The sequence below is a fragment of the Eimeria necatrix genome, genomic scaffold (assembly GCF_000499385.1).
Source record: "Eimeria necatrix Houghton genomic scaffold, Enh_scaff8, whole genome shotgun sequence".
Classification (NCBI taxonomy): domain Eukaryota; phylum Apicomplexa; class Conoidasida; order Eucoccidiorida; family Eimeriidae; genus Eimeria; species Eimeria necatrix.
Window position 1 is genome coordinate 1 of NW_013654618.1, and position 9,647 is coordinate 9,647.

General features: G+C 50.3%; 3 protein-coding genes across 3 annotated transcripts; 2 read left to right on the top strand and 1 right to left on the bottom strand.

The window, feature by feature from the left end:
- Positions 1-551: 551 nt before the first annotated feature.
- ENH_00081870 (poly(A)+ RNA export protein, putative) lies at positions 552-3,024 on the bottom strand (the record flags this gene model as incomplete). Its single annotated transcript, XM_013582980.1, has 6 exons — positions 552-602; positions 728-827; positions 1,396-1,691; positions 2,425-2,517; positions 2,616-2,786; positions 2,914-3,024. Coding segments are annotated over 6 exons (822 nt in total), but the record flags the coding sequence as incomplete, so codon positions are not given.
- Positions 3,025-4,058: 1,034 nt separating this feature from the next.
- ENH_00081880 (hypothetical protein, conserved) lies at positions 4,059-6,633 on the top strand (the record flags this gene model as incomplete). The annotated part of the gene is made up of 6 exons (XM_013582981.1): positions 4,059-4,711; positions 4,875-5,004; positions 5,148-5,260; positions 5,449-6,110; positions 6,330-6,387; positions 6,546-6,633. 6 exons carry the CDS (start codon positions 4,059-4,061, stop codon positions 6,631-6,633), a joined length of 1,704 nt encoding a protein of 567 aa, XP_013438435.1.
- A 1,840-nt stretch (positions 6,634-8,473) lies between these two features.
- Positions 8,474-9,647, top strand: ENH_00081890 (hypothetical protein, conserved; the record flags this gene model as incomplete). The annotated part of the gene is made up of 3 exons (XM_013582982.1): positions 8,474-8,576; positions 8,778-9,018; positions 9,581-9,647. 3 exons carry the CDS (start codon positions 8,474-8,476, stop codon positions 9,645-9,647), a joined length of 411 nt encoding a protein of 136 aa, XP_013438436.1.

Sequence of the window (9,647 nt, forward strand, 5' to 3'; positions counted from 1 at the left end):
AAGTTCATTCTAGGCACGCAGCAGCAAAATGCGCGCCTCGAAAGCTTCAGACAAACGTAAACTCTGCGATATATCGCTCATTAACTGTTGCAATTTGATTGCAACAAACATCGCAGTCCCGCTAGTTTGCCAGTATGGCAGTGAGGCCAGCAGTCTGCAGAACAGCGAAGTTCCCGGCCCAAGTTTGGCGATGCGGCAGCTGAAGTCACTAGGCGTTTCTGCATATTTGCACGCTGCGCTTTACAGAGTGACGCCCCGGCGTCAGCTGCACGAATTCAGTGGTGTTGGGCTGGCTGCTCCGCCGGCTGAAATGCTGCTCCTCACGACAGGAGCCACTGAAGAGCTAACAAAATAGAAAAGTCGCAACTCAGCGACGCTGGGTATTCTTTGGACGTGGGCGGAGGTCCTCTTCTTTCATCTGCAAATAAAAACAACTTCAGTCAGTACAGGGCATACCTACTGCCCATACCAAAGTGGTAATGCACAATGCACGTCCTCGGCATCCAAGCGGAAAAACAAATACGTGAAATTTGGAACATGCAAATCCTTACTGCGTGAATGTAAACGTGATGTCCTTTTGCCATCTCTTGCTGGTCTGGGCCCTGAAGAAACAAAGAGAAGATTGCCCATAAAAACGTTGGTATGAAGAGACCCGCTGGGTCAACTTAGGAGCGAAAGGCCTCCAACACGATAATGGGAAAAAAAGTAAAAATACTGTGACCTCTACCTTATTCCAGTCGTAAGACACGGCGTATGCGAGCGCTGTTGATGTGGGGTCATATTTCAAATCCGCTATCGGCGCGCCCGCAGGTTCAAATGTCTTCAGCCTATAAAAACGTCAAGAAAGCAAGATGTCACGCAAACGCACATCGAGAAATAGATGACATGCTCAAGAAACATGCAGGGAGAGTCTGATGAACTTCTGAGCAAACCCGGACAAGGTACTGCTCTACGCTAGCTGCATGCATACTTCTGCCTCGAATCTTTGTCCCAGCAGACGATAATGCCATCAGATCCCTGAAAATAACAGGTTCAGTCAAGGCGGTGCTATTTAGTGGCTAGTGTCCCTCGGCTTCTACGCCTTTTTGGCTATTTCATCTATAAAAGTAAACCTGCTTTCTCAATAAACTGAGCTCGAGGGACGTACGCCAGTACTAAACGACTTGAGCTTGTTGAAGGAGATCGCATTTACAGAGTATATTTGCAGTACTTGCTGTGGCCCGTCCTGCCGATGACACCGATAGCTAAATTCCATATTTCTGCAGTAATAAACGAGCCCAAACAGACTATCGCGCCTTCCTACTTAGCTCTGCGAGAGATGCAGCAGCCTGCTCATACGCTCAAGCAGCGCTCGCAAAAAGAGCGCAGCGCTAAAAATGGGATTTTTGCCCTTACTTATGCTCTTCTTTGATGTATACAATGCTGCATCTGCCTTCTACGCTTCCAATTGCAGCCCCTGGTGATTGTGAAGCATCGTCAGGGAAGAACGCAATAGATCGCGTTTGCATTTTCTGATATTGAGATCCAGCCTTAGTGAAGACCGGTATAGAAGCAGCAGCTGCAGCGCTCGGCGTTGTGACAGGAAAGGCTATCTGGTTCTGCTGGAAAAGAAGAGGAACATTTAAAATCAAACAGTCATGGAACGTGTCGCAAATCCCCAAGAAACAGTCGTGGAAAGCCGCCTTGCATATCTGCACAGAAAGGGAAACAAAGATCAGCCCATGCAAACCTTAAATAAAAGCCTCGAGGTATCACAGGCAGGCACGCAATTCTGTGGAAAACTCAACGCGAAAAAAATACTACTTGTGTTGACGCGGAGATGCATGGGCGACTTATCTAAGCTTAGCAAGACCAAGCCACTGTGAAGCTGCAGGTTGGTAGCCAAGAACTACCCTGTTTGTCAGTGCGCCCCTCTTACGCACTTTCGCGCCAACATTCTGCTGCCAAACTGGGTTGGGCTGTTTGCCATCCCACATCTTCACAGCTCCGTCCCAACTTGCTGCGTCGTGGAAAAAGGACGCACACACGGAAAACAAAGAAAATATTGCATAATTCACTAAAAGTGGCCAAACCCCCGCAGCACAGACAATTCTTGCTTTGCATGGGCACGGAAAGGCTGCATCAAACTGCATCAGGCAAAAGCAGCCGAAAATAACAGCTACGAAGGCCGCAACACAGAAGATATAAATTGTTCTCCTCATCGACTGCCATAGTGTTGTGGCTTACTGCTGATGACCAACTTGTACATAGGGTTCCATGCCACGAAATTAACAGGAGAATCATGCTGAGCAAAAATTTCAGAGGGAACAACCGTCACAACACTAAACCAAACAGCAACAGATACATGCTGCTTCGATACACGCTATAAGCGCCGTTCAAAGAGGCAAAATGCAGCTGCCGGGAAGCCAAAACAGTTCATCTCACCTGCCCGATGACCTGCCCTGTGGTCCGGCCGCTGATGAGGTCATACGCCTTCACCTGCTTGTCGCATCCCGCTGTAAGCAGCATCTGCGTTGTCTGACGAAAAGTCACAAGTACGCGCCACAAAGTGCAGCAAATAAAGGCTGGCCTGAACAGTGTCCTAAGACGCTCCTGCTTGTGGCATGGGGACTTACATCTCCAAAGCAACAAGAGAGAATAGGTGCCGTTTCTGTGAAGAGCGACTGCGGGTTCCCTTTGTAAACGCTTTGGCCACTGCTGCCGAAGGCCGCCGGCTGAGTTGTTATTTGCCAGACCCGGCAGGTTCGGTCCCACGAAGCGCAGGCCAGTGCCTGCCCATCACGAGACTGAAGCGCACAACAAACTGTCGCCGCAGATGGACATCAAAGCAGCAGCTGAACACAGCGCTGTGGGCCGCTCACGCACCGCGAAGTTGCTCAGCCTACACTGACGCAGAGAGCTAACAACACCTACCCATGCCAGCTGCGACACTGAGTCCGACGGTCCATTGGGAAGTTCAGTTGAATTTTGCTTAGAATAGTAGTTGGCCGATTCCGTAGTGGAACGAGTGAAGCCAAATGACATTTTCCTGCTGCCCAGATTGAGCTTCCAAAAGCTTCAAACGCAGTTCCGAAATCCCGGGGGAGACAAGTACAATATTATGTGCGCTTATTTTCGTCACCTCCCGTCCAATTCAGGCGATCCCGGTGCCTCATTAAACCAGCCTTGCAATCTCGCGCTCGTCATGCAACTCTTGTGCTTGATTTTTGTTGTTCTTTCGCTCTTTGCAACTTGCTGTGGCAGGCAAGGCTAGTGAATGGAGCGCCGACACTCTTCGGCAAGCCCCAAGACGGGACGATTTGGTCACTGGACTTTCGCCCAGGCTGCGCCAATTGGGGGCAGTATCCTTTGGCGGAAAAATTGTGGGGTCCTTTCTTTCCCCTCCAAAGCTGCCTGAAGCGCTCGTGGGGTCTCTGTGAATGATGGCCGCTCTGAATGCACGCTGTAAGCCAATTGCGCTGCAAATGCGGTCGGCGACGGCTACACAAACATAGAGGCTGTCCTTCCTCTTCGCACACTGTTTACTCCTGGAGGCTCAAGAACCCTCTTATGATACACTTCATAGACACTCGTACCTATCCATACAGTTGCTGGCGTCAGGCAGTCCAAAGACGGTGGCTCCTGCGCGCGGGAAGCCACGCCCTGCCTTCTCCAAAGCACAACCCGGAGGTCACAGTTAACTATGAATTGCAACGGGGGAAAGGATGGATAAGGCAATTTAAAACTTATAGACAGGGTGCCGCGCTGCCCTAAACTGACCCGCCATTGAAGGGACTGATTCATTGGGGGGCCCGCTGCTGCATGCGCTTCTCTTCAGCCTCCTCCACAAAGTATCTGATGACGTCCACCAGTTCATCCAACGCGACTTCCTTTGCGCATACACAGCTACATTTATATAGTCTGGCTTTTTGCAGATACTCCACTTGGAGCCAAAGGGCGTGGCTGCATTTCGGCAAGCACTGAAGTCAGCTCCTGTAACCCTGCATTCTCTGCAGGGTCGCAGTGACTGTCGCGAGTATTTGTAGTGAAGCCTTATTATTGAGTGAAAAAGGGTAGAAATGGCTTCGCTCGCGGTGCTGCGGCCTGATGCTGCCCCCTTCGGGGCCGAAAGTCCTTCTAGCATTCTGAAGGTTCAGCCGAATCAAACCACTTCCCTTCATTCGGTGGCAGTGGCAAGTAACGGACGCCGCAGTGTCACCTTCCTTGTAAATTTACCATGGGGGAGCACTTCTGTTGTGTCCCTTCCCCTGGAAGATCTTCCGCTTCTTACTGACGAAGAGGCGAAGTGCGTGTGCTGCACAAGTCCAGAAACAGCTTCAGCAGGTAGACTAGCTTCATCTCCTGTCACTGAGGGCTCAGCTACGGGACTTTTTGTTCCGGGATACTTCATCTTCTCCTTGGCAGCAGCACGCGCTGGATTCCCGGCAGAAGTGGCGGCTGCCAAGCTACGCGTGGTGCTACAGCAGAGGGAGGTACATCCGAATACGTGCCTCCCGCTAGAAAAAGTTGTTGGCACCGAAGCAGCATACAGAATAGCGGCAGACTGGGGCGGTCAGGAGAGATCGGAAGCGAAATCAGAAACAGAACATGGCTCGCCTCTTTGTTCGCTCTGGTTACTCTTGAGACTGCCGGGAGGAAAGGGTGGTTTTGGTGCGTTACTGAAGAAACACCGAAAGAAAAAACGAGCAAATTTCTCGATTGATGCTTGCAGGTAAGTTTTGTGTTAAGCCACGCAAAAGTGGCTGACTGTTTCGTGTCGGGTGCGTGGGCTAGCCTTCACAAGCTTTCACATCTACGGGTTACAGTAGTTTTACCGAGCCCTTGTTCATGAGATATATGCATTAGTTTGCTTGCTTCGCCGATGTTTTTTGTAGAGACTTAACAGGGAGAAGAATTCGACAGGCCCAAGTGGTCACTCGTATTAAAGAATGGATGGAGAAGAAGAGGAAGGAAGATGCGTTGGTTGCCGCACTGACGCACGGAGCACCAGAAAATAAGGAGCCGGTAGGTTACTGCAAAGGCTGTAGAACCCTGGTTAGAGCGCAATTCTCCTCAAACTTTGTCATTGTATCATTGCAGGATGAGCATACATGGCATATGTCAGCGCTGCGCCCTTCCTGCGTGACTTGCCTCCATTTCATTTGCAGGAAACAAAGCCTGCTGTTTCTGTAGACCCCGCTTTTATATCCGAACAGTTAGCCCAGGTTTCCGAGATGCCCTCAGTTGTTGCTCAGGGCCTTAAACAGCAAACAGCATTGCGGTATGGCTACGCGGCTGCCCGAGTCGCTCTGCACTCGCTCTAGACTTTTCATTGTCTTCCGTACCAGTGGTTAGTTGGCTGGTTGAGCTTCCACTTCCCATTACCATGCGTAACATTCGGTATTTATGGGTTTTCTTTTATTTGCTTAGTTTTTGGCATCTTCTTGCTGATGCTGAACGTGCCTGCAGAAGGCAAATGGAAGCGGAGCAGCGCAATCGGGCTGCGACGTCACAGAACCATGCCGTGTTCTCCCAGCTTCGTGATGCTGTAGAGCTCGATAGCGAAGATGACCAGTGGTCCGACACTGATTCAGATGGAGAACCCAGCGAACTAGACAGCAGTGAGACTGGCAAGGGAGGTTCGTCTCCTCATAGTTCTAGTATTGATGCCGATTCAGCGAGTGGCCCAGCCACCGCTACGAACAACCCCCTGAACGAACGGGCAGCGGCTACGAGCAGTGGGAGAGCTTTCCCGAACACGTCAGGAACTGCAAGATATCAGTCAGGCTTTGGTGGCAGCATTAGGGAGAAGAGTGGTATATCCTTGAGTCCCAAGCCTGATGCTCAGGCGACGGCGCTGATGCAGCAGTTGGAGCAGATGCGTCTCAAGAACTCAGCTGCACAGGAGGAAGAACGTCGGCGAAGGGCAGAAGCCGAGGCTGAAGCTGCCCGGGCAGCAGCTGCTGCGGAGAGGGCTGCGCAGGAGGAAGAAAGTCGGCGAAAGGCAGAAGCTGAGGCTGAAGCTGCCCGGATCGCAGCTGCTGCTGAAAGGGTGGTGAGAGAGGCGCAGCAGCTGGACGTGAGCCGCTTCAGCACCGCCGAGGAGCTTTTGAAGGCCGTAGATGCGGATGGTGCGTCTTTTTCACGCTTCCATCCTCCGATGTGCATGTTTGCTTTCTTGATTTTGTGGCAATGCTTTAGTTCAGTGTATTTAGTGCTACCCTCGCCGACGCTCACAATAATCTAAGCTTCCTTGCTGGGCTTTTGCCATGTATGTTGATTCGAGCTGCTCCCGAGTCTAGTCTGAATGTAGCTTATTTCTCTGTGTAAACTTTTTTGCTTTTCCACAGTGGTTAAGGAGAAGCTCCGACAGCTGGGTTGGAAATGCGGTGGGAGGCCTGAGGAGAGGTGAGGCAGCTGCATAACTGTGCTCATACGCTGAACAGTTGAAAACATTGTGGACCGTTTGTACTGGTTGCTTCTTTACCTTCTGGCGGATCGGTGTACAAGGTTATTTTCACGTGGAGCCATTGCCAGCACTCTTGCCGGCTTCCCTTGTGCTTCAGGGCGGCTCGCCTTCTCAAGCTGAAGACAGTTGACCTTGCGAACGTCCCGAAGGCACTGCTTGCAAGACCTCCAGCTCGGATGGCGTAATGGGCGCCCCCGCTTTCTGGATATTTACTGTTTTTCCGTGTGGAGGAGGAATGCCGCCTGGTTATTCCCGGAAGGGTGACGTGACACTGCTCCAGTGCTGTGGTTGGTTTAAATTCTGCACCATCCGCTTCTATTATATTTATTCAGACAGCAGCTGATTTAATGAGTGTAGCGCGATCAGTCGGCTGCTGAACGAATTCTTGTTTCCTTGGCTTTTCATTAGCCCGTGGAGCTTACCACTGTTGTGGAACATGCGGAGACATATTCTCCACAGTAGCTGATGATGCGGCGAAGAGGTGTCGGCAGAACTAGCGGCCTGGACGCAGGCAATTGTACTTACGAGTTTGGCTAGTGTCAGTACCAGTGCTTCAACCGAAGCTGCTCTCATCTGGCCTCCGGTTATTTGAGGGAGGTGGCGGAGTTTGCTACGCAGTGTGCTACAGTTTCTGGCGTATTCTTGGGGCAGGCCACAATTATGGTGCGTGCTGTAACTTCGAAGAAGAAGTAGACACAAAATAACGAACCAATTGATCGACAAAGAAGGCAATGGGAGAACGGGTAGTTAAGCAGGGTTAGGTCTGCCAACGCAGTCACACGAACGAATACGGCGAGGTTACCGCGATCGGCTCGCAAAATTCCGGATAACCGCATTGAAATCGATCAAAATAAGCCTACGATGTCTGCCTGCACAGTGGCCCCTGGCTCGAGTCCGAAGGCTTGCGCCTGTGATGACGGCTCGCAGGACTGTGTTTAGTAACTGTTTTTTCTAATAAATAGTAACTGTTTTTTAATAAATAAGGAGAAGAATCTTATTTAAAAGCGGGCCTTGATCCCTGCCTTGCCCTTTGTTACCGAAATGATAATGCTAGTCCTCGTGAGCGATGAGACCACGTGCTCTGTTCGCAAGCCAGTGGCCACCTTGCGTGCTCGAGGCGAGACGGCACTACGTGTCACCAAGTAGCTTTTAATTCTGCTTGAACAAAAAGGAAATCCAATGTCATAGGGACTTGATCTACCTAAAGTCTCGTGGAGGCCCAGTCACTCGTTTGTGTCTTCATCCGGAAAGTCACGTGAGTCGCGAATGGGTCACTCTCGTCCTACAAAAGGCTGCTTCACACACCCTAAATGAGCCGCAGCACATTGACAGATTTCGAATGTGTGTGATCTTGTATGTTTGCTTAAATGAATGTTTTACTTTCCTCCGGCGACCTTAGCCGACACGGTCATTAGGTCATTCATTGCACGCGATGAGCTCAAGGCGTCTTTGTGAAGTGTATCTAGCTGCGAGCCACATGTTTGAGCAACCGGCCCATCATTTTTTCATGTGAAAGTGCAAGCGTGTGCCTGCAGAGTGAAACTCCAGATCCACCGTCGGCTGGGAAACACTTACGCGGATATTTGTTGTTCTCAGACGGTTTGGTTTATGCGAAGGCGACCAAAACGGCACACTTCTCAACATGCCATCAAATGAACCGTCGCTGCGGCAAGGACGGAGCCCCTCAGGGGCCTCCGTTGCTGCACTCGACTCAGCCAGTTTCTCGTGTCGTTCTGGAACTTTGCCGAGCACACTTGACTATCATGGTAGGAATGCTCTCCACCTTTAGTGTCTGAATTTGCTCACTGCTTGTGACTGTCATAGACAAGTCCTCCGTCTGTTCGGAATCGTGGCTCTCAGTTATTCGTGCAAGCATTGATCGTCTGATGCATAGCTATTAGCGGACTGGCGTTTCACTATTTGACTCGCAACGTTTGCAGTGTCTAGGAACAAATGTGTTCGGTTGTAGTATTCATGACTGTGCGTCCCATGCTATTGTGCTCAGTACAAAGACAATCGTCCCTCATGAGGCAGACGCCCTACGAAAGAAAACTCACCGGCTTCTCTCCAGGAGATACAAAGATCCTTCTTGGTCAGAGTGACTTTCACGAAACTCTCAAGAGGCCAGGTAAGAGGACATGCGTCGGGGGCTTCTTAGGAAAAGTATTTAATCGGCGTATAACTGAGTTTAGGAGGGGAGTGAAATGTGAAAATTTTGCCGTAGCATGAAACTTCCCGGGAAAAATTTTTCTTGAACTCTACGCGTCGTATCGCTTTTTTTGCCTTTGTCGGTTTTTGCCTGCTTCTTTGCCTTTACTGTTGCTTTTAGCTGTTCGAAAGTTCGCATCAATCCGTCAGCCTGCTGCCGAAGCGGAACAGCAGCCGGAGCGCTCTGGCAGTTCAGGGCATGTGAACAAGACGTGGGACAAAATACGTAGCTGGAGTAAAAATACGTTCAGCAGGGGCAAAAGCGGGGAATGCAGCGCCACAGATGGAGAGAAGAGTAGGGCTGGCGGATGCGAGCCAGATCAAAATGGACAAGGATCCGAACAAGGCAGGGGCACTGGCAGGTACGTTTTCTGACTTCCACGCTTCTGGCTATCTGGAGAGCTGTAGAATGTGATAGAGTGTGCGTGTTCCACGTGTAGGCAACGAATCTCGACGCATCTGTACTCACATGCCTATAAGGCACTTCGGAGTCACTGCTTTTTAACTACAGTCTTCACACACATTTTCTCTGTGGTTGATGAACTTACTTTATAGCATACCATAGATAGTGGCGGCGCTCCGCTATTTTACCTCTGTGTTTTCCTTGCTTTTGATTTGAAGGGATGCTTTGGGCTGTAGGAATGACTCAACATGCTTACAGTGCTGTTTTGTGGCTTCAGCAGCACAGATGCTCAAGCTGTCAATTCTTGGAAACAGGATGAGGAAGTGCCTCGTTAGAAGGTTAGTGGGTCTGATGAAAAATTAAATGCAGAGGCTTTCCAGTTTCTGGCATTGCAGGACGTAACCTGCCTTCGTCTATCTTTCACTTTCTAGCTTAATTTGTGTGCCAGTTGCCTTTCTTTGGCGTATCCCCAGCGAAAGCATGAGCTTGATTCTTTTCTTGTAATGGTTGTGCTTCCTCAGTCAAGAGCAACTGACTGACTTCCGTGTTCTACATTGCAAGCGAGCCAAGGCTGCGCATTCCGGCTAG